The 25,346-nt window shown below is 36.0% G+C and overlaps 1 protein-coding gene across 6 annotated transcripts in view; it reads left to right on the forward strand.

The window, feature by feature from the left end:
* Window positions 1–1,583: 1,583 nt before the first annotated feature.
* The window catches only part of IFT88 (intraflagellar transport 88), a 45,932-nt gene continuing 22,169 nt past the window's right edge, over window positions 1,584–25,346 (forward strand). For 2 of the 6 annotated variants that reach the window (XR_009728648.1, XM_061374508.1), the window contains exons 1-18: window positions 2,567–2,719; window positions 3,724–3,786; window positions 4,508–4,564; window positions 6,221–6,274; window positions 7,709–7,772; window positions 7,849–7,918; window positions 8,533–8,623; window positions 9,781–9,879; window positions 11,116–11,218; window positions 11,861–11,975; window positions 12,074–12,305; window positions 13,894–13,964; window positions 14,541–14,627; window positions 17,321–17,420; window positions 21,809–21,895; window positions 22,618–22,804; window positions 23,394–23,502; window positions 24,913–25,063. Coding sequence is in view for 5 of the 6 variants with exons in the window: in XM_061374508.1 (XP_061230492.1) it covers window positions 2,615–2,719; window positions 3,724–3,786; window positions 4,508–4,564; window positions 6,221–6,274; window positions 7,709–7,772; window positions 7,849–7,918; window positions 8,533–8,623; window positions 9,781–9,879; window positions 11,116–11,218; window positions 11,861–11,975; window positions 12,074–12,305; window positions 13,894–13,964; window positions 14,541–14,627; window positions 17,321–17,420; window positions 21,809–21,895; window positions 22,618–22,804; window positions 23,394–23,502; window positions 24,913–25,063 (1,845 nt within the window). In the remaining variant the exon portion in view is untranslated. Of the gene's footprint in view, window positions 1,783–2,566; window positions 2,720–3,039; window positions 3,191–3,723; window positions 3,787–4,507; window positions 4,565–6,220; window positions 6,275–7,708; window positions 7,773–7,848; window positions 7,919–8,532; window positions 8,624–9,780; window positions 9,880–11,115; window positions 11,219–11,860; window positions 11,976–12,073; window positions 12,306–13,893; window positions 13,965–14,540; window positions 14,628–17,320; window positions 17,421–21,808; window positions 21,896–22,617; window positions 22,805–23,393; window positions 23,503–24,912; window positions 25,064–25,346 lie in introns of those variants that run through there. The other 4 variants (XM_061374509.1, XM_061374511.1, XM_061374510.1 and 1 more) reach the window with 4 other exon arrangements.

Consider the following 25,346-nt stretch of genomic DNA (forward strand, 5'->3'; position numbering starts at 1 on the left):
TACTTCTTTGCGTTATCTTTGTTTCTCTGGTTGGGAGCCAGAAAAGAAGGACCTTTCACTCATATCCTCTGTGCCTTATCTCTTCATAAAGCACTTTGAGGCTAAAACGACAGGTCCTGACATTGCATAATGCTCACAAACCCTGACCATAAAAAGGCTGTTCTGATTGACTCTGCACTGTATATTGTCTTTGCAGCTTTCTTATGCCATTAGCATATCGCAATAGGGGTAGGTGACAATTGTCTTGTAAAATATTTTATCTCCCACAAATGCTGCAGGCATGTTCAGAGATCCCTGCTCAAATCTGTTTCCCATTTAGGCATGGGAAACCTTTCCTGGAGTATAGTTTTTTTCTGTGGGCAAATCAGCTGACACTTGTCAGGAGTTCCAAAATGTCACCTTAAAGAATGTGATAGAAATGGTTGTAGGAATAATCTTTTTTCTAAGATGCTACGGCCTTTTTTATTTAGTTTCAGAGACTATGGCATATGGGAAACTTTACCGACTTTTTTTTACTGAGCTTTTAATTTTCAAGAGTGGATTTCTCAGCTCAGTGGAGAAAATGGTGTGGCTGAGTACCCTGAACGTGAGTGGTGGCTGTGATGAGGTCTCTGCTTGGAGGTGCTGGCTCCTGCCCAAGAGCTGTGCCTAAGGTGCAGCCCTATGGCACTCCACAGGGCACACGGCAGCAATAATATGGAGCTTGAGAAACATGCACTGAAGTACACTCAGTTATGGGCTGTGTGAACACAAGGTTTGACAACTGTGCAAGAAAGCCATTTAGCTTATGACAACAGATTTGCTTTACTCTCATGATAGCAAATCTATAGCCTGAAGTAATCAATTTTCACCATAAAATGTCAGCATGTTGGTTTTACTCTTGGGAAGAGACACAAAGACATTTAAACTAGGATGGGAGAGATTTCCCGAGCTCCTTTTGAGCATGAATTATTCTGTGATTCTGTAATTCTAAATTTCCCATTACGGAGAAGTCTAGAATTTCCCCCCATTTTGAATTTTAATTGTTGCCTATTTAATGTTTCAGAAACTCATTTATCCTAATAATTTTCCCCTTACAGTCAGTAAATACCCACCTCACAGGGTTTTATTTGCACACAGCGAAGTGTGTCTATCAGACAAGAGAACTTTTTTTCATTTATGTTTTCTTTGTCCTGTGGACTAAAAGTAGGCAGTCTGGTAAGCCTCCCGTCCTTACCAGTAGTTTTGTGTTCCTTTTCCAGAAGATGTGGAAAGCATAGGGGGAAACAAAATGTGTTTGCACATCTATCATATGATAACACTTTTATTCCCCAGCCCAAGCAACCCTCCATTTGCCGCAAGAACATCCCCTCACAGCAGCGGACACACGCAGGTAAACAGCTTCGGCCGTTGCTCTACGCATGCGCCAATCCCGCGGATACTCTCGACCTCCGCTAAGGGCTGCGCCGTGCTCTGCTGTCCTGTGACCGCCCAGGCGTGGTGCATTGTGGGATAGCGTCCGCCGACGCACCCTTAGCAACGGGGTCCGGCCGGGCCTGGTGGCCTCCGGTGCGGAGCGAGCAGGCCGCGTGCGCCGTGTTCGGGCTGGGATGTTGGCACCGGGGTGTTGGCACCATCGCGTTGGTATCGTCGCACTGGTTTGCTGAGACTTTCACCGCCCCTCCGCCACCCTCGAGAAGGCGGAGCTGCTGTGAGGCATATAGCCGCCGTCCCCCACTTTCAGCGCCGACTGGCGAAACCCGTGTTCAGGAGCGATTCGGCTTTGTTCCGCGGTGGCACCGCGTAAGCTTAGAGCAGGCCCCGTTCAAGGGGGATGCTGCAGTGGAACCGGTCCGCGGTGGGGTGCGCTGCGCTGCGCTTAGTCCTGGCTAAGGGTCACTTGCTATAGGGCACGCGTTTCATATTCTAGATGAAACCAAATGTTGGCATCTTAAGATTTTAATGAAAATAGGTAGCCAGTCAGAGAGACCTCCTTAGTGTCCTCAGTGGTGGAAAAACCACAAGGTGAATGCAGCTATATTAGCTTATTTTGTAGCACACTGAAGTATTTGTGAAGAAAGACATTGGAACCCAGGCTCCCGGAATTCTAGTTCTTAAAAAACATTTGAATGGAAATGGGAAAATTATATGAAGAATGTTGTTTATAGAGAATAGCTGTGTCTGTGCTCATGTAAGGACACAGGTGAAGGAAGGAGTGAATATCTGGAGCTGGAAGAGATGTCTTTCATTAGACTGAGTACTATGGCCCAGTAAAGAAGGGAAACTTTAGGATACTGGAGAATTACCTTAAATCTGAATTATCTGATAATGTAAAGATACCATTCTAAAAGTAATAGTTATTTGTTACAATGATTCAGTTTTAGTGATAAATATCTTTAAGACAATTTTTGTGACAGTGGTATAAATACCTAGCAAAATATAATTGTATGAAACGGTGCCATTTAATACTTTGTGTAGGTAAATCCTAGTTGTTATGACATAACTTATTTTTAATTTCAAAGACAGCAATTAAAAACTGAAATGCAATTTGTACTCTTTTGAACTTGCAAGCCTCATTACATTCACATTTTAAGAGCTTTATATAAAACCACTGAGAGAATACTTGGCATGTTAAATGTTTCACAGAAAAATGATGCAAAATGTGCATCTGGCTCCTGATGTTGATGAAGATGATCTCTATTCTGGCTACAATGATTACAATCCCGCGTTTGACACAGAGGTAAAAATATTTGCTGTTTTCCACCTTTCTCATACATAGGATTTTGCCTTCTAAGTACAAGATAAGGACATGTGGGTATAGTAATGTAGAAGTGTACTAACTACTTTGAAGTGAAATTTTCTTTATTTTGCAAAAAATATACAAAGTTTCATAAGTTTTAAATAGTTATTTCTTTGATAGTTTTCCATTCTAGCAAAATACCTATGTACATCTTATAGCAGATCTAACATGCTATAATGGTTAGAATTTATGAAGTATAAAATCCTAGTTATTTGAAGGCCATATTCACATTCAGATGCTTTTGATGTGATGTTTCCCAGACAGTGTGCAGCAGCAAGTTTTCTGACAAGAGGCTATTTAACTGGTCAGTAGGTCATCAGTCTCTTATGGTCCTGCTGCTGAAGGAGGCAACAGTAGAGCAGAGTTCTGCAGGTCTCTGTGCAATCAGTAGAGCATCTGGGATAACTTAAGGTAACCCTGCAGACCACTTCCTGGTAACTGGTGATGTAATGGAATTGAAACATCAGGGGAGTCATTCAGTCCAAACCCACTACTGTGTTCAAAGCAGGGCCAGTCTGGCAAGACTTGGCATCTTGTGTGAAATCCCAGTGCCAAATTCAGTGTAACCTGAGACATGAGATCTCTCAATGTGTTTGCATGGCAGATGTTAATATTAAAATGTAGAAATAGTGCTAGGAGTAACCTTTTGGATGGAAATAAAATGACATGTTACATTTCATCACTTAAGCTCTGCTTCTTCAGCGTGTTTTCATTTTTCAGAGAATAATGAGGTTTTACAGTCAATGATCAAAAATACAAAAAACAGGTAGACCAAATAACATGTATTGTCAGTAAAACCTGTCATTCAGTTATTTTCAGGTCAGGTATTTTTGGAAGAAGAGTTGGTTTTTTACCTATTTGCTTTCAATAGTCCTAAGGTTCTGGAACTGTGGCTTTGGCTGTTGGGGGTTTAAAAAGGTTGTTTGGTTGGTTTTTTTTCCTAGGATTTAGAAAATGATACAGCTTTTCAACAGGCAGCAAGAACGAGTCATGGTAGAAGACCCCCTGTAAGTACCTTTTAAAAAACATTGCAAGAGAGGAGGCCTTCTCTAGAGGGCTAGCTATAATTTTGACACTGATACAAACTTATTTGGGGAACCTCTTAACTTTTTTTGTCTGCTACTAGCATGAAGATACAGACTTTAGTTACTTATATGAAAAATAAGTAAAAAATTAGCAAAGCATGACTTTATAAGTTCAGGGAGGAAGCTAGAGCAAACACGGAACTTTGGTTAAAAATATGTATTCTTGTTTGATAAAATGAGATAAAACCTTGTTAAAAAGCAAAGCAATACATTCTGAAAGGACTTTGTTTAATATTCTATATATAGAATTAGTAGCTCTGACTGAGGCTGAGATGCATACCGAATAGTGGGATTTAGAAAACCATGTGTGATTATTCTGATTTTTTTTCTTCATATTCATGTAATTTACATTATTCTTTATTTTCATTTAGCTCTGATTTAATACTACATCAGTTTTCAAAACCAAATATAAAGTTGGCACCTGCATTTTAGAAGTATATGCTGTATGTCTAAAGAAGAGCTGGAACTGTCTGATTAATATTACTTCTTTGCCAGAATAATCTGTTGATAAAATGAAAATCCGTTCTATAACAATTGAAGCATTATTTCTATGAATTCACTATAGAAACTATATAGAAAGACTGAACATATATGGTTGTTAATTGGTGGCGTTTCTTTGATTTTTTTTTTTTTCCTCACCCAGGGGACAGCCAAAATTCCTGGTACACCAACTTCAAGACCTTTAGCTACTGGATTTGGGGTATGTTTTTGTTCTGTTGTATTATTAATGAAAATGAGGCATTTACCAGAAATGCCTTGCACCAATTGAGCTCTTTTTATATAAATGCTTCCTTCCAGTGAACCACATGTATTCATTGATTTTTAATTGATTTGCAGCTCTACACTCGTAGAGTTACAAGTTGGTCATTACAAGGCATGGTCACTGATTTCTTTTTTTATTATTATTTTTTTTTTCCTCCCAAACCATACTGCAGATCAACTTCTGTACTATGTAAGGCAGTAGATTCCAAGATACTAACCTGATTTTCTTGCAGGAAAGTTGTCTGGAAGTTAAGGTGAAATTAAGTCTTAAAAAAAATGTGGGCTTTGAAATCATCTCTAGTTTAATCAGGAAAAGTTGGTTATATACTTTGGTATACTTAATCTATTGTAACTCTTTAAATAACTAACTCATTAACCTGGTTTATTATGGAAATAGAAGGTATACGTTAGTGGTATATCCACTATCCCTTATCCCAATATATTTTTAAACCTGTTAGGCTGTCTCAGGCAAGTTTGAGAAGACTGCTCTTAGATTCTTGTAAGTTTTATGACAAGAAGGACCATCACATTGCTTTAGAACTCTTATGCAAGTTGCCTGGCTAACAGCTTCAAGAACACCTGAATTCTGTTACTGAAATACAAACTTTACTCTGAACCTTCTGTTACCTGCTCTGGATATATTCCTTTTTAAGCCTACTTTTTCTTAGCAGTTGTGTTTGCAGATGTCTAGTGCAGTAACACGCTGTAACAGGAAAAGCTGACTTCTTAAAGGAGTGCACAAGAAGGCATCTCCTAAGGATAATAAAGATTGAGGTCATCTGCAGTAGTGGAGCCAGAAACCTCCAAAGCATTGTCCACTCCACAGTACTGCCTGTTTCACTCTGCTTCTCCTGCATTACAGTCATTGTTAATACAGATTCAGCCTTAGCAGAAAAAACAAAACTCAGTCATAATGTGTGATGGATAGTGGGTAAAATGGTGAATCTGAGTGGGAATTAGGGGAATACTTTTTCATGGCCTGAAAAACTTCATTTTTGTCTGTTTGTATTGTATATTTGTAGCAATCTCTAGCACTTAACTACTAAGTATTTCATGTTTATTTATGATTTTAACACAACTACAGAGGGACAGTATGTGGCATGTCAGCTAATGGGAAAAAATATACATTGGCAATTTTAAAGTATATCTATATTTACTGTAAAATAAATCTGCATGAAAATGTGACTTAAAGACTGTCCTAGTATTAGTATCTCATAAGATGTCTTGAGAATCTTACCAATATATTTTGTATAAATTACTTGTTTAATTTAAAGGTAGTAATTTCAATAATTTAATAATGCAAAGTACTGCTGCCTCAGATAAATTTCTGTATAATTTTTTTAAAAGGTCTGACAGAAATATCTAGACATATAAAAAACAATATTGTGAATTTGTGCTAATGGAAGTGTTCCAACAGTCTGCCAGGCACTGGCAGTACATTGCATGTGGATAACATAAATGGGAACTTTTCTATGAACTTACGTGAGAGTTAAATCAACTTCTAAAACTCAGTATTGCCAAGATCATACATAGCATTTACAGCCTTCTAATCCTTTGTGAATGCTAGTTTCAAACAATTTACTTATTTTTATAGTCAAAGGCAACCTTAACTTCATCTATGGGAAGACCAGTGACAGGAGCTATACAGGTAAAAAGTTTCAATATTTACAATTTATATTGATTTGGAACAGTGAAGTTTTCTGTTAAATGTTTCAGTTTAATACAAGTATTAAAAAGGTTATTGAAATAACACTGATTATTGCACTGTTTAATTAGTTGTTTTTCTTACTCTCAGAAAACGTGAGGTTTGTGATGAGTATTTTATTTGAGAACAGGGTTGGAAGCAATACCAGTGTAGTGTTTTTAACAATTATTGACATGCAGTGAATATTTTTTCCTTTGAAATAGGACAGAGATACATTCTGGCTTTCATGTTTTGCTTAGGTACTTATACTCTCATAAGTATCTGCTGCAATTTACCAACGGCTTTTCCACCAGCACCTTTAAGTATATTGACTTAACATTAAATATATATATATACAGTCACTGTATTCTTTTGTGTCAGCCCAAGAGGGAAACGGGAATTATCAGGGAGAATCAAGAGTAGAGCTACTCCCTGAAGGAAGGCAAGCCAGGAGCCTAGGTGGAAGTTGCATAGCCAGCAGTGCAGGGGCCTCACCAGATAGGACCCAGTTCCAGAGCACTTGAGCTAGGCAAGTAGGGTCCACCCAGAAATGGTATCTGTGTTCAACCAAAAGTCCAGAACATAATGCAATAGCATGGTGATGAAGGAGGTCCAAGGTCAAGCAAAAAAAGTCAATGCATAGACTAGGGCTAGGACCAATGATCACTGGCCAGATCCATAGTGACAAGGCAAGGCTAAGGTCAGTCCAGCAGGTCAGGTTAAAATCTGCATCAGGGACTATCTGGCCATGCGTAGTAGTGGCTGATGTGGAAATAAGTAGTCTTCTAGCAAACCTCTGGCAGGGGCTGAGGGATCAGGGTTGAGATTAGGCGAAGTTCCTGGACCTATAGGTATGGTGTGTGTCTGGAGGACCCCTGTGAGTCTGGTCCGGGCCATCAATGTCTTTACTAGTGCACTCAGTGTCCTGACAGGTAAGTTTAATAAGCCAACATGGAGTGGGATCAGACACTGTTGTGTTGGAAGGCATTGTCTAGTAATAAGTTACAAAATACCAAAAACTGGTTGGCTTGTGCCTCTCAGTTTAGATCAAGTAAAACATTCTGATCCATAATCTTGTAGGATTTTCTTTATTGTCAATAAAAATGAAAAAAGCAACCGAGTTCTGAAACAGTATGGCAGTAGGCTAGAGTACATTACAGATTTCAAGAGCAGCAGTTTTTAAGAATTTAAGAATTCCTGATAATGTTTGCCCCTCTACATTGCAGGCAATTATGATGTATATTTGAGAAATAAAAACATTTTAAAAATACTCATCTTACTGAGGTGGTAACAACTGATTTTTGTATTTAAAGGTTTTGTAATATGTAACTGATGTCTCTGCTGTCCACAGTCTATTTTTAGGAGGATGATTTTAATATGTCTTCCTCTTCATTTAAGGACGGGGTTGCTCGACCAATGACAGCAGTGCGTGCTGCAGGTTACACTAGGGCAGCTATGAGAGGTATGGTTTGTAGAAATCGCCAGCTGCCAGAGGGAGATGTTACTTTACAGTTTTCAGTACTCTTTTTATTGTGCAGGTTCTCCATTTGATCCTCTTGGTCAGGGAAGAGGTCCCATTCCACCTCTGGAAGCAAAAAATGCAGACAGGTTTGTTCAGTCTTGCATTAAATTATTTCAGAGCATTAACAGCAACAAAAAATCAACTATGGGTAGAATTAGGATTTCACATAGAATAGTTATGGTTGGAAAGGACCTTAAGATCATCAAGTTCCAACCCCCCTGCCATGGGCAGGAACACCTTGCACTAAACCATATCACCCAAGGCCTCATCCAACCTGGCCTTGAACACTGCCAGGGATGAAGCATTCTCAACCTCCCTGGACAACCCATTCCAGTGCTTCACCACCCTAGCAGGAAAGAATTTCCTCCTTATATCCAATCTAAACTTCCCCTGTTTAAGTTTTAACCCATTGCCCCTTGTCCTGTCACTACAGTCCCTAATGAAGAGTCCCTCATAAGAGGGACATAATTCTCATAAGACGTTTTATTTTTTTCTTATGTCTGTTTTCAGATTGAAAGTATGTATGTGATATCTTTGGAGGATCTTCTCTGGGCATAATTTCACATTATATTTTCTTTGATGGGAGAACTGGTTAGCTGTGTTATGTGATACATCACTGTGTTATTTTGAGAATATCCTGTGTAAAAGCTTAGTGTATGCAGTTACATTACTGATGTTAATCCTTTTATTGTTATTTTAGTGCAGAAGAGAAGATTAGGCAGTTGGAAAAAAAAGTGAATGAACTGGTTGAAGAAAGCTGCATTGCCAACAGCTGTGGAGACTTGAAATTGGTAATTTTTCTGGATTTCAGTTTTGCTGTTATGGGAAGAACAATTTTTATAAATAGATGTTTCAAACTGACTTGGGTTCCAATGTTTCAAATTATTAAATCATCTTAATTGTAACTTCTAATCCAATGGTACCTTGTATTGTCAGAAAATAAGGTAGGAGCTGTATTTCTTGTGTATATGTTCGTTAAGATTTCAGTGCTAGAAAAGCTCTCTTCCCCATAACCCTACTGACCCCTTCAGATGGGTCTGATCAGTTAGTCATAGTGGCACAGATTTGCCCAGTCTAATCTATGGGATCTGTGGGAGTAGGCAGAATATCAATTTTCCTGCCATCAAAGTTGCCAACTCATTATCTAGGGAACAGTTAAGTTGGACTTGCCTTCTGTCATAAAGACTAAGAATCAAGCTATACCTTGAGAAGTAGTTCCTTCACTGCTACCTTCCAAATAGCAGTAGTGCTAGCCATTACTTTCTTGAAGATTGCATCCTTGCAGAGGCAAACAGGACTGCTATTGGCACATGCAGACCCATAGCATTACTTGTGTAGGGTCTTGACACCAATCTGCAGAAGAATATTATTGGATAAAATAATTATTTTGGAATTACTCTAATTGTGCACATACGTGTGAAATACCACTTGTGGATAGATAAAAAAAGGGAAGCAATTTACCAATTAGTCGAAGTACATATACAGCCTCCATTTGTGTAACATGGAAGTTCACTTTCTGCCTTCACTTTCTTCTTTCCAACATCTGCATGCACTGAGATTCTGCAACTAAGGAAACATGCCAAGCCCAAGTGCTCCTTTTTTGGGGGGGCATGGAGATGAGGGTGTGGGCTTGGGGTGTTGGTTATTTAACGTTTATGTGTGCTTTCTATGATTAAAACAAGTAAAATAATCTTCTAGGGTCACCATAATCTAATTATTATGGTGTATATAGTTGTGACTATACTTCTCTAACATTAGCCAGCTAAGCAGACTTAGACAACTGTATGTCTCCTTATTGCTAATCAACACCTTTCTCTGGGTTATTTTGCTACTTTTCAGGCATTGGGTACAGTCTGTGAATCTGAAGAAAATAGACAGGAGTATATTCTTTTCATACTTGTTTTGGGTTCATTCAAGGCATTGCTTATATTCTAGTGTTTTATTTAAGGCTCTGGAAAAAGCAAGAGAGGCTGGGAGAAAGGAAAGAGCATTGGTGAGACAACGTGAACAAGTTGCTTCTCCAGAAAACTTAGACCTCACTTACTCAGTAAGTGCTTAGAAATCTTCAGTGAATGAAAGGTCTTGGTAAAAAAGTCTCCTGAAGAGACGTTTCAGTGTTTGCTGAGTGTTTGCTTGCTGTAATGCTCCTAGCAGTGTATCAAATTGGGTAACAGTTTACATTTGGGAGTAGGAGAAGTTTATGAAGATAAAGTAGATGACTTCTTGAAGTTAAAAAGTTGTCATTGGATTGCAAAGATCCATTTAGACTGAGTCTATGCCCCTGCAATCTCAAGTACCAGTGAAACCATGTAGTCAACATTAAGGGAAGAAGGATGCCCATGAATACGTGTTCCAATTATCTACTCACACGCAAACCATGTATACCAAAATAAAACAGATGTAAATCCTCTACTTCAAAAATAAATAGTCTAGAAAATGTAACATGACAGGAGAACAATACAGGAGAGATCAGACACTGCATTTAACTTGAGCCGTAAAGTGACAGAAAATAAATTATATGAAATAGGATATTGTAATATTCTTAAATCCTGAATCTTAAAGCAGGTATATAGATCTACATCCTGGTTTTCAAATGAATAGTAGACATTTTTAAGAAAAGAATACAACATACATAAAAATACTTAGGGAGAATTTAAAGTTGTACTGCAGGTAGTGCTCTAGAGACAATTGTTAATAATGCATAGAATTAGGCAGACATAGTAATTCATTTTATGGGTTAAAAAATGCAGAGATATTTTACCAGACACAAGCAGAACTTCTGATTTGAAACAGCAGTTTGAAAAAATTCTCTCCTCATAAACTGAGTGACCATGGATAGTAGGACCATTTTCCACGTTTGGAGTCACAAATTGCACACAATCTCTGAGAATTGCCTTGTATGAATGTTTTCTAATAAGTTTGCATTATAACATTGTGCTTACTTGGGTCTGAGGCCCACTTAGCATGACTTTTAACGGTAGTTAAATGTAAGTACAAAATTAAAATAATTACTTAAAGTAGGTGGATTAGAAACTTGTTTTCTCAATGTCAATGTACAAGAACAAAGGAGCATTAAATATGGGAAGCTTAAAACTGGTAAAAGCAATACTTCTGCCAAGGTAAAATTAATTTAAAATGACCTATTATGAATTCATGTTTATTACTGTTGAGAGAACAACATATTTTCTTGTACCTATGTCGTGGTTTAACCCCAGCCAGACAGCTTGTTCACTCACTCCCCCCCTGCTTCTTGCCCTCCCCCTATAATTGCATTTTTCTGTAGGTTCTTTTAAATCTGGCCTGTCAGTATGCTGCTAATGGAATGTATGCTGAAGCACTGAATAGTTACCAAGTTATAGTGAAGAACAAGTTGTTCACCAGTGGAGGTAGGTTACGTTTCAAAGTGGATTAAAACTGGTAGTCAGACATTCAACATGAGGACTTTGCATGGTGTTGACTCACAGAGATCTTAGCTGTTGTATCTATCAGAGTGGGTGACAGACACTCATAATCTCTGATTTAGTATAATGTGGTTTTATTCTTCAAGTCATGAAGTCTTTCCATAGGCTAAGATAAACCTAAAGCCACATACATAATTTTCTAACACCACACACTATATTATGTGCTCAAATACTGTTTTTGCTTTTTTTTCTCTTTTTACTCAGCTTTTGTCTTCTGAAAGCTTCTTTTAGTATTTTGCACATCTTTGAGACTTCCACAGTGCACTTTTCTCAGGGATGCTCATTTGCAGCTGTCTTCCTGGAGAACACTATAAATAATCTCTACCACATCACTTAATTCACAATCAAAATCAGAATATAGTTCTTTTCCAGGTTTCATTACTGTGTCTCCCTCTGGGTGAAAATTCAAAAGAGGCTGTTCTGTGCAGTGCTGCTTTAAAGGGACACTGGTACCCTATAATGAAGGCAAATTTGTTAAGAAGTTGTTCTAGTCTGTCACTTTGAAACAATGTAAGAATGTTGTAATTATGTTTTAAAAGGCTGTAACTCATTGACTTCTTTTGATAGGTAGACTGAAGGTCAATATGGGAAATATATATTTAAAACAACGGAACTATTCCAAAGCTATTAAATTCTACCGTATGGCTCTAGACCAGATTCCTAGCGTTCACAAAGAGATGAGGTGAGTTACTGCTAGTAGGCATAGTTCTGAGTACAAGTTTTGGATACAGTATGATTTGATAGCTGAAAATATAACCTAATCCTGATTTCTTTACTTAGGATTAAAATAATGGAAAATATTGGAGTTGCATTTATTAAAACTGGCCAATACATTGATGCCATTTCTTCATTTGAACTTATAATGAGCATGTCCCCAAACCTGAAGACAGGCTTCAACTTGATCCTGTGTTATTTTGCTATTGGAAACTGTGAGCAAATGAAAAAAACCTTCCAAAAACTGATTGCAGTTCCCTGTGAAGTGAATTACGATGACAAATACATTTCACCAAATGTAAGTTTGAACAAAATAAACTATGTATGTTTGAACAAAGCAAGCTGTGTCTTTATATGGTAAATCAGCAGAAAGAGGGATAGACACTGAATGCTTGGACTGTGCTGATTATGTAAGTCACTGTGTATTTATGTATCTAAAATAACATTTTTTTTACTAGCATGAACTTAGTGTGGCAATACTGCTCCTAAGTGTAAAATAATGCTGGAAACATTCAAATCCTTTTTTCCTCAAAAGATAAAAACTATATACATAAAATTCACACCACACAATTGTCTTCATAATGATTTTGTTAAAATTCATCTGGGCTGACTTACGTACCTCTCTTACTGCTTTACTTCCTTTATTAATATAAAATTTTAATAAAATATTTATAAGTTAAAATAAAGGGAACAAAGCAATAAGTGAGTTAATGCAAGTTATCACAAAATGAATGTTAATAAACTTGAAATACCATAGTGTTATCTTACAGAAGAAAGTTCCATTAAAGTTCACAGGTGCTTATTTTAGTTTATTAGACTTGGTTGGAAACTGGTGTTCCTTCGTACCATGAAACCAGCAGCTCATGATGTTAAAGACAAGAAAACGTAATTAATAGGTTTAGGGTCCCTCTTAGAAAGGTCCTCTATAGAAAGATGGAGTCAAGCCCTTCATATTCTCTTAACAATCCTTTTTTTTTTCCTCAGTGATGCAAAGCTTCCATTTTCAGTCCTAAAGATCAAAGATACAATTAGTCTTCAAACTATTTGTAGCTTAAGAGTAGCTGTTGCTTCCTATTAGCCTAGCATAAGCAAATAAAGTTTAATGGATGAAGTATGTATATCAATATTTATAGAATTTCTTATATATTATGTATATATGTGAAATTTCTTATATTAGAAGTTATGTAACTGTAAGGGTGATTAAACACTTAAGTTAATTGAAGACTGTATAAGATTTATCCATTGGAAGAAAGGCTTTAGACTGTAGAAGTTCTTCATAAGGATAGGCAAGCTATAGCTTTAAGATTCCAACTTATGTATTTCGTTATGAAGAGGTTTAGAAGAGATCACAAAGTTTCCTTCTGTTTTTTATTTTGTATAAGTCTGTGATATATCCTCAGTAAATGAGGAAGGGGTGGCTCACAGAATACTTGCATTATTTCTTTTAAAAATAGCTAAGATCTGTGATAGAAACCACAAGATGACTCTGTGATTTATTGTGATGCAAAGATAGCACAGGTCCTCACCTACTGAATACTGCTGCAGTTTAGCAGATGATTAAGGCTGCTCTTACTTCTAAGCATGTGAGTGTGTTCTCACTGTGATTTGCAGCCTTCCCAGTCTGATACACATGACATTAACTACACCTAGTAACAGCCCTAATGTGAGTTATGACCACATACATGAGCAGGAAAACAGGATTAAAGTAATTGTAATGCCAAATTTCAGATTTGGGGGTTAGAAAACTGCTTCAAACTGAAGCTAGCTTTTTTAAATGTGAGAAGTAATAAGTAATTTGCATCAATTTATGTTTAGTCATAATTTCTATAAAATAAATAAAATGCATATATCCTGGTGTAATTTGTTGTTGCTTTGTTTTCCTCCAGGATGATCCACATACAAATCTACTGATCGAAGCTATTAAAAATGACAGCTTAGGACAAATGGAACGTGAGAGGTAATGGTGGAGTCTGTTCTTTGTTGACTGTGAAGCCATGGGTTTTAGCTTGTGAAAATATTATCAGTCTTCTCAGGTGTCCACAACTCTTGTTATAAAAGTGTCCTTGTAATTCTTAGGAAAGAGCATGCTTGGAAGAAGTGGTTGGATCACTCAGTTTAGTGTACTGCACTAAAGTAGATCTACCCCATATTACTTAAAACTTGCAGCATTGTTTTGGTGTGTTGGGGTTTTTTTTTCTTGTTTGTGGGGTTTTTGGTTTTCTGGGGGGTTTGATTTTTTGTTTGTTTGTTTTTAGGTGGTTTAGGGTTTTTTTGTGTGTGGTTTGTTTTTTTTGCTTGTTTTTTTTTTTAATACAGCTACAGTGTGCAGTGAAAGGAAAACAGAAAAACAGAGAGCTTTATCAAGATACAGGACAGTAGCAGGGGACTGGTTAGATTAACTTCTAAGTTTGTCCTGAGTACAGGAAGAATCAAGAACAAGATTTGGTTATTTTTTCTATGCATGTATGTGAAATGGTGATATGTTTGTGTGTTGTTTGTTTGTTTGTTTTCCTTGTTTTTGTTTTTTTCTCAGGAAATCCATGGCAGAGGAATACATCATGACAGCTGCTAAACTCATTGCACCAGTAATTGAGACATCTTTTGCAGTGGGCTATGACTGGTAAGGGTCAAGTGGGGCTTTATTTTTGTCTGAACTATATGCCAGTCTCTCTATATGCTGGCTATTCACTAACAAACACCCTGGGAAACATAATTTGCTTCACATTTCAAACATAGTATCCAGCCTATTTTCAGTTTGCCTCCATAATGCTGTGGAGAAGAGCAAACCAAAGCGTTAGAGTCTATTCTGTATAAAAAAAAAAATTAATTTATTATTGAAACTCAACTATTAATAATACATTTTGAGCTGTTACGTATTAGCACAAAAAGAGCTTCTTGAAGTTCAATTGAATTTGAAAAAATAATTTGAGCACTGAAGAACTTCTAAAAGTGTCCACAGGCAAATGCTATGAAGAAGGCAACAATTGCTACATTTTGATGTAAGTTTGAAGATAGCATAATGAAGACTTGGGGGACCTTAGAAATTCTCGTTACTCCATAGAGCCATTACATAAAACACTGTAATCTAAATAATATTAGAAAGGGCTATTTGCATTTTATTTATAAACTTAATGTTTATAAATATAAACTTAATGTATGGTTTCTTAAGCGCTTACACAAGTGTATACAGTGATAGGCTGCTGATACAGCTTACCATTTTGACTTCTGAATCCACTCAATTTTTCAGTTTACAGCTTAGCTTTTGCTTTCTGTTGTATTTCCTACAGCAGACTACTCTTTTCTTTGACACAAAACAAAATGGACACAATTTCTGTTAAGGATGGTATAAAACTGATTAACATAATTTTTCAGGATTTATTTTTAATTAGCAATGTATTAATGTATTTTTTTATTATAAGGACTTTAATATTTTTAGTATTTTTAATAATAATATTGGAAAATAACATGTACACAAATGAATGTCGTGTATCTGCAGCCACAGCATTACTAAAAGGTACGCCCAATGTTTGGGAAGTGAAGGAAATTTGGTGGGGAAAGATAATTTTACTTGTTTTTTTTCAGTGTTATTTGGGGTTTTTTGTTCATAATTTTTTGTTTGGTTGGTTGGTTGATTTGTTTTGTTCTTTCCCAGTTAGGATTATTTTAAAATTTTGCAAGTCCTATAATTATAATTAACTGATAAAGCTGTTTATACTAACATGAAATAATCTGACACAGATACGTGTAGTCTTCTAGAGTCCACAAGGTGGTGTTTGATGTTTTAAGAATCATAATCTTATAATTTCCCTACTTCTGCCATTCTAATTTATGAGAATTTAAACAGTACGTCGTGTGAAAATCAGCTTGCTCCTTTATAACTTGTTAGCATGAGGAAGTCAGATTTATTTGCTCTGTATTTTGGTTTTTGTTCAAGAAAACTGGAAAAGGATGTTAGATACTCAGTTTCCATACTGCTATCCACAAAATATTTGGCATGAAGTAAACCGCTATGATATCTGTTCTGGCTAACTAAAGAACTTCTAGTGAGATGTGTGGGATTGTTTTGTGTGTACCAGGACAGATTTACTCTCTGTTATTCTAAGCTGAGATATTCAAGCCCAGTGAAGAAATTCAATTAGCAGCATGAGCTTAGTTTTCCAAATACTGCACTTTGTTATGAGTCCTTGAGTATTAAACGTGCTTTTAATCAGATTAATTTTGTTTACAAAAATAAAGTGAGGAAAAATAATCTTTGGATTTCACAAATTCTTACATAAAATGTGACATGGTCTTGGGACTATTCTGTCATATTCTGCAAGGAACAGTTGGATAATTAGATGTCACTGCATTTTATGGTTAAAAGATGTTAACAGTAATAGCTGAAAACTGGTTTTTGAATTTTCTTTCATTGCAGATTTTATAGAAATTGCTTTTTTTGTCTACATTATTTTTCCTTCAACATCAAAAGGCATTTCTGTGCTTTGTGCGGACTGTCCATGTGCCAACCCAATTCCAGCAGCAGCCAGTTTGCTAAATTAAACTTGCTGGCAAATTAGCCAACTATTAGAAGAAAGGAAGGTAGCTTTCCACCACTTAAAAAAAAATAATAAAAAATGTGGAAGGGATTAAAGAAGTATCCCACAAAGTTGCTCTTAATTCCACAAAGTGTGCTTAATTCAGTTTGAGAGAACAGTATATGTCTACAATAAATAAAGTTCATGCTTCAAACGACTAGGCAATTTTAAAGTACACCATATCAAGCCCTGGAAGACAGTGTCTGTGAATGAACATGTGAACTGTCTGCCGTGTTCTGTTCTGCCGTCATTTTGCCTAAGACCGTAAGCCAAAAGTAACTGGGGGATAACCAGGAAGAAACTTAATTATTATGACTTTATTATTGTTATTATTATGTAGCTTAAGGACACAATCTGCAGTCTCTGACTTTGTCCACCATGTTGTTTTATGGGTTTGGAAGGATATGCAACAGGTTATAAGGTTTGAAAAATCATCTTAGGCAGTATCTGACACCAAGTATCACTCAGTGGTGGAAAAGAATATGCTATTTAGGCAACTGACAAAAAAAAATCCATACTGCAGCGATTGTGTTCTTAAGGTAGGTTAGGGGAATAAAATGGGGTTTGTTTTTTGTTTTGTTGCAGGGTTTTTCACATACTTTTACTCAAAGTGCTCTTTGCCTCGTTGAAGAAAGAATAGCTAGAAAAAACTCATTTTAGAAAGCAAATTGGCTGTAAAAGTCTGTAACTTAAGGTGGTATTTGCACAGGTGCATTTTGGTAATGGGTTTCTGTTGCAGGTGTGTTGAAGCAGTAAAAACTTCCCAATATGTCGAGTTAGCCAATGACCTGGAAATAAATAAAGCCACTACTTACTTGAGGCAGCAGGATTTTAAACAGGTATAGTAGCTTTTCACATCACTACTTGTTAATACTGTATTGGCAAAGATATCTCTCCTAGCCATCACATATTTTTCAGGAAGGGAGGAATCAGTTATACGAACATAATAATCAGATTAATGTTGCACACTAAAATAAGAGCTCTGGCAAAAGATGAGTTTTATCTAAATGAAATTTCTGCCGCAGAAGTTACAGTGAATGCAGCTCATGTCAAAATTGAGATGCCTAAAGTTAATTACCTTCCTTGGGTGTCCAAGCTGTCATTACAGTTAATGGAGCTGTAGGCAGTACAGTCAATGGAGCCTAGAAGGGATGTTGCTAATCAGTGTGGAAGTGTTTTTGTTGGTGTGAGCTGAATCTTTCTCTCGGTTAGCTTGACTATAGTACAAAAATATATGCAGATGCACTTCATAAGTATTTTTTTAGGTTACGGAATTCTCACTGCTACATATGTCCTACAGCGTTCCTTAAAATATTATAACCTGACCTTGAACTTCAGTCAGCTCTCCTATACTTCCATTGAAATATGAACTTGAATTAAATCCAGCATCTGCTCAGGAGCTTGGACAGTTCTGCATCTTTTATGAAAGATTGCCCCCCTGGAAAGCAGAGGGCTAGGATGAATCATTGTTACTGAAAAGATCCTATGGCATCTTAAGGCACAGTGTCTATTAGCAAATGAGGGAGGTCATAGGAAAGATACAGCATTGATACTTTAAAGTAAAAGTATAGCTCATTGCTCAAAACTCATTAACTGTTCAGACAATAGATCTACCAAAATCTTTGTGATTTTTACAGTTTTTATCATGCATATTATTACATGTTCCCTCTTCATTATTTTTTTGTATTTTAAAATATACATGTGAAGTAACTTTTGGCTATGTTGAAATTATTTATTTATGTTTATGTAGGTAAGATCTTTTTTTTCAACTGGCTGTCCAGTCATTCATTAGAGGCATTTCTGTGAATGAATTTTATGATGGACCTGCCTTCCTCAGTCCCTTGCTAATAAGTACATCAGGCTGTTAACTGTAGCTTCCCTTTTCTATGCATATAAATTGCAACTGTATGCACATAAATTAATACCACAACTTACCATGGTATTATCTAGGAGACTGTGCGGTTTTCTTTTAAAGTTTTTCTTTTGAGACAAATTTATTTTTTTTGCTCTTAATCAAATTTTTATAATTTATAATGCCAGGTTTTCATCAAAAATTTCATGGGATTTTCCTTTTATTGTTTTTGTGTGTGTGTGTGAAAATATTTTTGGTTTGAAATGGGAGCAGTTGAAAAAAAACTTTAATCTGAACAAAAAGCTCAGATATCTGAAGTATTTGCTCAATTTCCTTCCAACATGCACTGTTCAGTACATTCGGTAATAGCAGTGATGAATAAATAAGAAGATATATAGCAACCCTTGGGTTTGCAGGTGTGGAAAGAAGTATGAGAGATCATGTGCAGCAAAATTACAGCTGAAGCTGAATATCTCTCATCTTCTTAGTCCCTAACCTTTACATAGCTCGGAGGGCTGCACACAAAGCTATTTGTTCAACTTTAGACCGTTCTTCCTTCTCATATTTAAGCTCTTCTGGTTTTCTGAGCAGCTGTTGCTCCTCCTGTCTGTCCTGTCCTCTTTTCCCTTCCCTGTAGATACAGCAAGAGAGTTATCTTTTATTATACTGTATGTCTGACTGATAGCTTTTCTGTGATAAGGAAGCAGTTTGAGAGTTTGGAATATTGGGAAAAATCTAGTAGCTCTATTGATGATAACTTTTGAAGGGTGAGAGTGTTACAACTAGGTAAACAGTTATATGATCTCAAGAATTTACTATTCTGATGGTAATTCTTTGCAATTTCCAGTTAGTATCCAGCATAAGTTAAAAAAACAAATTAAAACCAACAATGAAAAAAATCCCTAACAATTCTCAGAGGTAAGATGAGATACAGAGATTGTTGGTAATGGTTCTGTGGAGTATTCCACTGGAGGAAGAGGGAAAGGTGTTGGAAGTTAGGAGTAAGTGGAGGAGATGCTCTTTTAATTTGATTATGTGATAGAAGACTTCTAACCTGCACTGAAACTACTTAATATTAGCATGGGACTGCAGAATGGTGATTGCAGTGTTTTAGAGTTTTTTTTGTTTTAATACAACTGCAGCTGCCACTTGTATTTATCCTGTCTGTCTACTCTTCATATACTTACTAACTGTCCACCTGGTCAACACACCTTTGGCTGAAGAACAAGAATGGAAACTTTGTAAAGTACTTAGTTTCAAGTTTTTATCGTGTTTTGAAAAAAAAGAACTAAAATAGATTTCTGCTGTAACTATAATGGGCTTAACTATGTACTTATCATAATGAATATGATATTTGAAAACAGGCCTAGCAAAAAAAGTGAAAATTACCATAATATATCTAGATTCTATTTTATTAGTAAGCAGGTTTGTGTATTAGATGTTGAATTTTTTTTTATTTCAAATAAAAACTTTGAAAATTAATTTAAAAACAAAATTCTGCAGGTTAGCCATGCAGCCCCCTATTATCTCTTGCAGACCCTGCTTGGGTCAGGCAAACTGCTTTGAAGTTTAACTTCTGTAAGCAAATGATTTAGGTACCTTGGAAACATGTCACAAAGACTCATTTGGACAGTCTGTGTTTTGCTTCTTGAATCTAATTATTCTTGGGATTAAAAATTTAGAAGTTATTTATAAAAATATAAATTTAGCTGATGTTACAGTGAGAACATTTCTACTTTGCAAGAGCAAAAGGAATATTGCTATGGATTTTCATCCTGGGGCTGGTAATTGCTGAAATAGTTCAAAGGACCTGTAACATAACTTGCCATTAAGTGAACAGAGTTCAGAGACATACAAACTTTTCATTATACATGAAAAAGAGGTTACTTCCACTCTAATCTTTATTGTCAAAGGTGCCATTTAGCAGTCAAAGCAAAGGTTAACAAATCAGGTACAATGGGAAATAGCTTTTCAGAAAGAGCCTTTGAAATATATATGTAGTTCTAAGTTTCCTAAAAATTAATTCCATGAAGAATTGAATCTTTTCTTAAGAATAGAATATCTCAGCTATAGTAGCTTTCCATCTGTAAGTATTTGGGACCATTCCTTTCTGGGAGAAAGTCATAAATATATACATATAAGTTTAACATTATTACAGTGAAGTCTTAGATTTCAGAGACCACAAAATCTAGAGCCTAACTTTTTAAATGCTCTCTTCATTGAAATTGGTGTATTTCTTTACAGAATTTACTATTCTTAGGAGAATATTATAACCTTTAGTAGTACATAGTTCTTGGGTGGAATTTAGCTGACCAAATCAATGAACTACATCTAGCTGTATATACTTCGTCATTTTACACCTTTTTAGTACAGTCCTGTTTTTGTGTAAAGTAGCTGTAAAAACAGTATGTGTGGCAGTCAATTAAGATTTGTTTCCTTTGTTTGTATTGGCATTCCACATATAGTATCATGCCTTTACTTTGATATGTAAACAGCAGCTTTAGGTTTCATGTAAAGGAAGAAGGAAACTTTTTGAATTGCTAATGTTGACGGCTATACTGAAGTTGCCACATCTGTGTTGTAATAGATGATGGAATTGGGCTCACTGTGATATTCTAACAGTTTGTGTAGCTAATATAAATATTTAGTGTAAAAAGGCTAGACTTTCTTAATGTAGTCTGCAATTACAAATGTTATCACACAATCAATGAAAAAGGCTGCAGTTTATTTCAAAGCTTCTTTGATGATTTATTAGCTACAAATTTGTTTACTTTTTGTCCACAAACTTCTTTAATTTGAAGTTTATGAAATTTAGTTTTCATGTAAAAGTGTTGTTAAAACGAATCTTCTGATCTCGGTCTTCACGTTTGAGTACTTCCTAAACTTAGACAGGTGTCATCAGCTTATGAAAAGAAACAACTGCAAACTGAAATCCAATCCTACACGCTTAACATATTTTTTATATAGTGTGTACATTTTTAACTTTTTAATACGAGTTTTAATGTCAATGCTTTTGCGTTCACTTAGAGAGTTATGAGAATTTTAATTAGCTGACTAGATTAAATGCAATATAAACTTGTGTTTTGTATGTGTAGAATTGTCAGATACCTATGTACTTCAAGGTAGCCATATCTAATCTAAATTTCGATGTAGTAATAAATAGCCAATACTTTTGAAATTTTGTGACCAAGATTGTGTTTACTACAGATATATTTCTGTGTATACATGCTTACAAGAGTGTGTTACAAGCTCTAGTAATTATCATGTATGTGGGTTGATAATTGCTGTTACTGTCAAGTTTATGAGTGTTTCCTGAAAGAACTTAGGTATAAGTTTGCTTCAGTGAGAAGTAAGTTGTTTCCAAATCACTTCTAGGCACTGGAGACTTTAAAAATGTTCGAGCAAAAGGAGAGCAATGTAAAGAGTGCAGCAGCAACAAACCTTTCATTCCTTTATTATTTGGTAAGTGTTTGCTTCAACAAAACCAGTAAAGAGCTACAGTTTATGTAGCAGCTATGTAGCAATTATGTAGCAATTTTTCTGTCTTTGAATCTCTGTAAACAACAAGAATCTGTATGTAGAGGAGTTGACTCTAGAGCACCAGTTCTGGCTGTAGTTTAAGTTTGGAACATGTCCTTTGTATCCTGTTGCTGGGAGGAAGAGTGAGATTAAGCCCCAGGCCCCAGAAGTATGCCTGCAGTGTGATTTGTGCAGAGGCACAGCAACTGCATTTAAAACTCGGGTCCTTAAGACCCTGGCTGAACTTCAGGAACATGTGAAATATGTAGCTATGTAGCTTAGGCAGGTATGATTGTGTCTGAAGTTTATAGAATATGGGAATTTATTCTGATGTGGTTTTTTGTGTGGTGGGCTTTTTGATTTTGGTTTTGCTGTGAGTGTGGGTTTTTTTTTTGTTTTTTTGTTTGTTTTAAATAGAAATACTGCTTTGTTGCAAAGAAAACTGAATGGGACAAAACACATCTTGTGTTCTCATCTTAAGTTCTCTGAAACTAGAAGGAGATGATCTGCCTTATGCAAATACATATGGAATATTTCAGGACTGAAGAATGTATTATTTTTTTTTCATCCTCAATCTTCTGAAATTCCACCAAGTGTAAGAAGACACAGCTGTGAGAAAAATTGACTGTCAAATGATTAATATAATGTTTATTTTGTTCATGTAGGAGAATGAATTGGCACAAGCAGCTAACTATGCAGATTTAGCTGTAATTTCTGATAGGTACAATCCAGCAGCTCTAACTAACAAAGGAAATACTATTTTTGCAAAAGGAGACTATGAAAAAGCAGCTGAGTTTTATAAGGAAGCTCTCGGGAATGATTCCTCATGCACTGAAGCACTCTATAATCTTGGTAAGCCAAAAATGCTTTTGGGAGTTAGATTTGTCTATAAGTAACACTAGTGTTTCTAAGAATCTGGCTTTCAAAGTTTTCTTGTGTAGAAATATACTGATTATTATTGCTTTACTCAGTAATTTATATTATAGCAAGCTGTTAATTTGTACTTTCTATCTCTTCTGCAACAAAAAAAAGTCTGTTAACATCAACTGGTAACTGCAGCTGATTAAGTCACTTTAAAGATAAAAATTTCTACTATCAACTAAAAATACACCAGTTTTAGCATTATTAAATGATCAGTCATTCCCCTGTGAAAGCACTCCCTCTGCTTCCCTTGCTCATCTGGTTAAAAAAGCGTGATTGCAAACGTTCTTGGTCTTTGATTACGTTTGTGTTCCTTGTGTTTATCAGTTTGGTAAGTCATACTAGCTGGTAAGAATTGTAAGCACGGCTCTCACAAATAAAAGTCCATCAATGCCAAGGCAGTTACACTGCCTCTGAGTACCGTGTTCCTATTGCATTTTTCTTGGTTATTCTGTCAGTTAATATGCTAAAGTAATCTTTTTTTCATTGCAATAGTATCATAACCTTTTATTTTTTTTAGGTTTAACATATAAGAAGTTAAACAGAATAGATGAAGCTTTGGATTGTTTTCTGAAACTCCATGCAATCCTTCGAAATAGTGCCCAAGTCCTTCATCAGATAGCAAACATGTATCTTTTTCTGGATTATGATAAGGGATGGTGGTTTTAGTAGACTCATTTAATCTGAAATAATGTGTATCAGTCATGACATGATGACTTAGAAATTTACTATGATGTCCATTATAATTAGGATGAATGATCATGCATAGATTCATTCTCTGATGTTTGTGAAAATGAGAACAGAACTTAGAACCTTCTTGGACATTTCCAGTGGAGCAAGTGAAGAAATATATTAATACTGTACACATGGCAGGGAATATATTTACACTCAGTATTGTGTCCTGGAGTATTTAAAATGCGGCTGATTTCATTAGAAAAATAATGTGACAGATGTAAGCACAATTGAGTAAACCCTTTCAGAAAAATAATAATACAGTTAATGAAAGTGAAATTCTGTTCTGAAAGCTGTTTGCGAATTAGTTAGTGTATGTTTTAAAAAAAACTGTCTCCCATCACTGCAACAGGTCAACAGGTTGAAAAGCTAAGGAGGGGAGGGGTTGACTTTGCACATCACCAGTGATACTGTACACACTGAATTTCTTTAATAATGCTTCTGAGGATGTGCGAAATCCTCCCCAGATTCCACTTGCTGTACTACAATTTTAAGAATAGTGAAGGTAATAAAAATATATTTTAGTAAAATAAGTAACCTCCAAAAATACAAAGGGGCTGTGATCTCTGTTCCTCATATAGCTCCTTTACAACAACATAAATGGCCCTACAACTCCCAATGCCCATCTGGGGAAGAGTAAAACTGCTTTCCACAAATACTGGCAAGCTGTCTCTGTGAAGGGGAAGGTGCAGAAACTGAAAAAACATGTTGGGCAGCTGCTCCAGCTCCCACTGCTGCAGAGGTCTGTGCTGCTAAGGGTAATGGAGAAGGGGAGATCGTACTATAGGTCTAATTACAGCTAAAGCTGCCTCTGTTCTCTGAACCAGCATTGTACACTATCTGTGCTGTGCTGCTTAGACATACAGGAGAAAATTTCACTGCAGGCAAAAGTCTGTACTCGAGGATAGCAATTTTACCTGACCACTTACTTTAGGACAAAATAATGTATTATGAGAAACTAACCAAGTTGTAAAGGCTACAGATAGATCACCAGGTCCTCACACTTGGTTCTTATAAATGAGGAAGTCAAAGTAAAATTAGTGACAGAGAGACAGGAGAACCAAGCCCAAGGTGTTTTTAAGGTGAAAGAGCAGCCAAAGCCTCTCAATATTTCTCTCTTCTTCATAGGAAAAATACTTTATAATACAAATGAAACTATAAAAACAATGTGTAGAAAAGACAGTGTATCTCCACATTTCAGTGACTAGTGTAACTGTCCAACATATGGATCACATTATGTAAAGTAGTAGGAATTATGACTAAATCAAAATATCATCAGTATCAGTCCTTGACCGAAGAAAATTCAGATACGAGATCATGGGAGATCCCGATCAAGCCATAGAGTGGCTTCTGCAGTTGATCAGTATAGTACCAACTGATCCACATGTACTTGCAAAGCTAGGGAAATTATATGATAATGAAGGGGATAAATCCCAGGCTTTTCATTACTATTGTGAGGTACTTTATTGCTTTTCCAATGCACTTTGTCATAAGTAAGGAAAATTTTGCCATAGCTTTCTATATCAAATTAACAATTGATTAAACTTTTATTTAAACCTTTAAAAATGTAATCCGAAAAAGGGAAAAAAGGAAAAAAAAAAAGAAAATAATTTTGGGGGACAGTTGACAAAATCTAACATTTCTAAGTCAGATCCTAAGGAAGCACATAGCTGGTGTTTCCACATGGTATTTGACCTAAGGCTTTCATGTTTACATTGACCCCTAACAATTTTGATTTAAA

The sequence above is a fragment of the Neopsephotus bourkii genome, unplaced genomic scaffold (genome assembly GCF_033783945.1).
Source record: "Neopsephotus bourkii isolate Nb327-2 ecotype Australia unplaced genomic scaffold, CSIRO-AGI_Nbou_v1 NB_1638, whole genome shotgun sequence".
NCBI classification, from domain to species: domain Eukaryota; kingdom Metazoa; phylum Chordata; class Aves; order Psittaciformes; family Psittacidae; genus Neopsephotus; species Neopsephotus bourkii.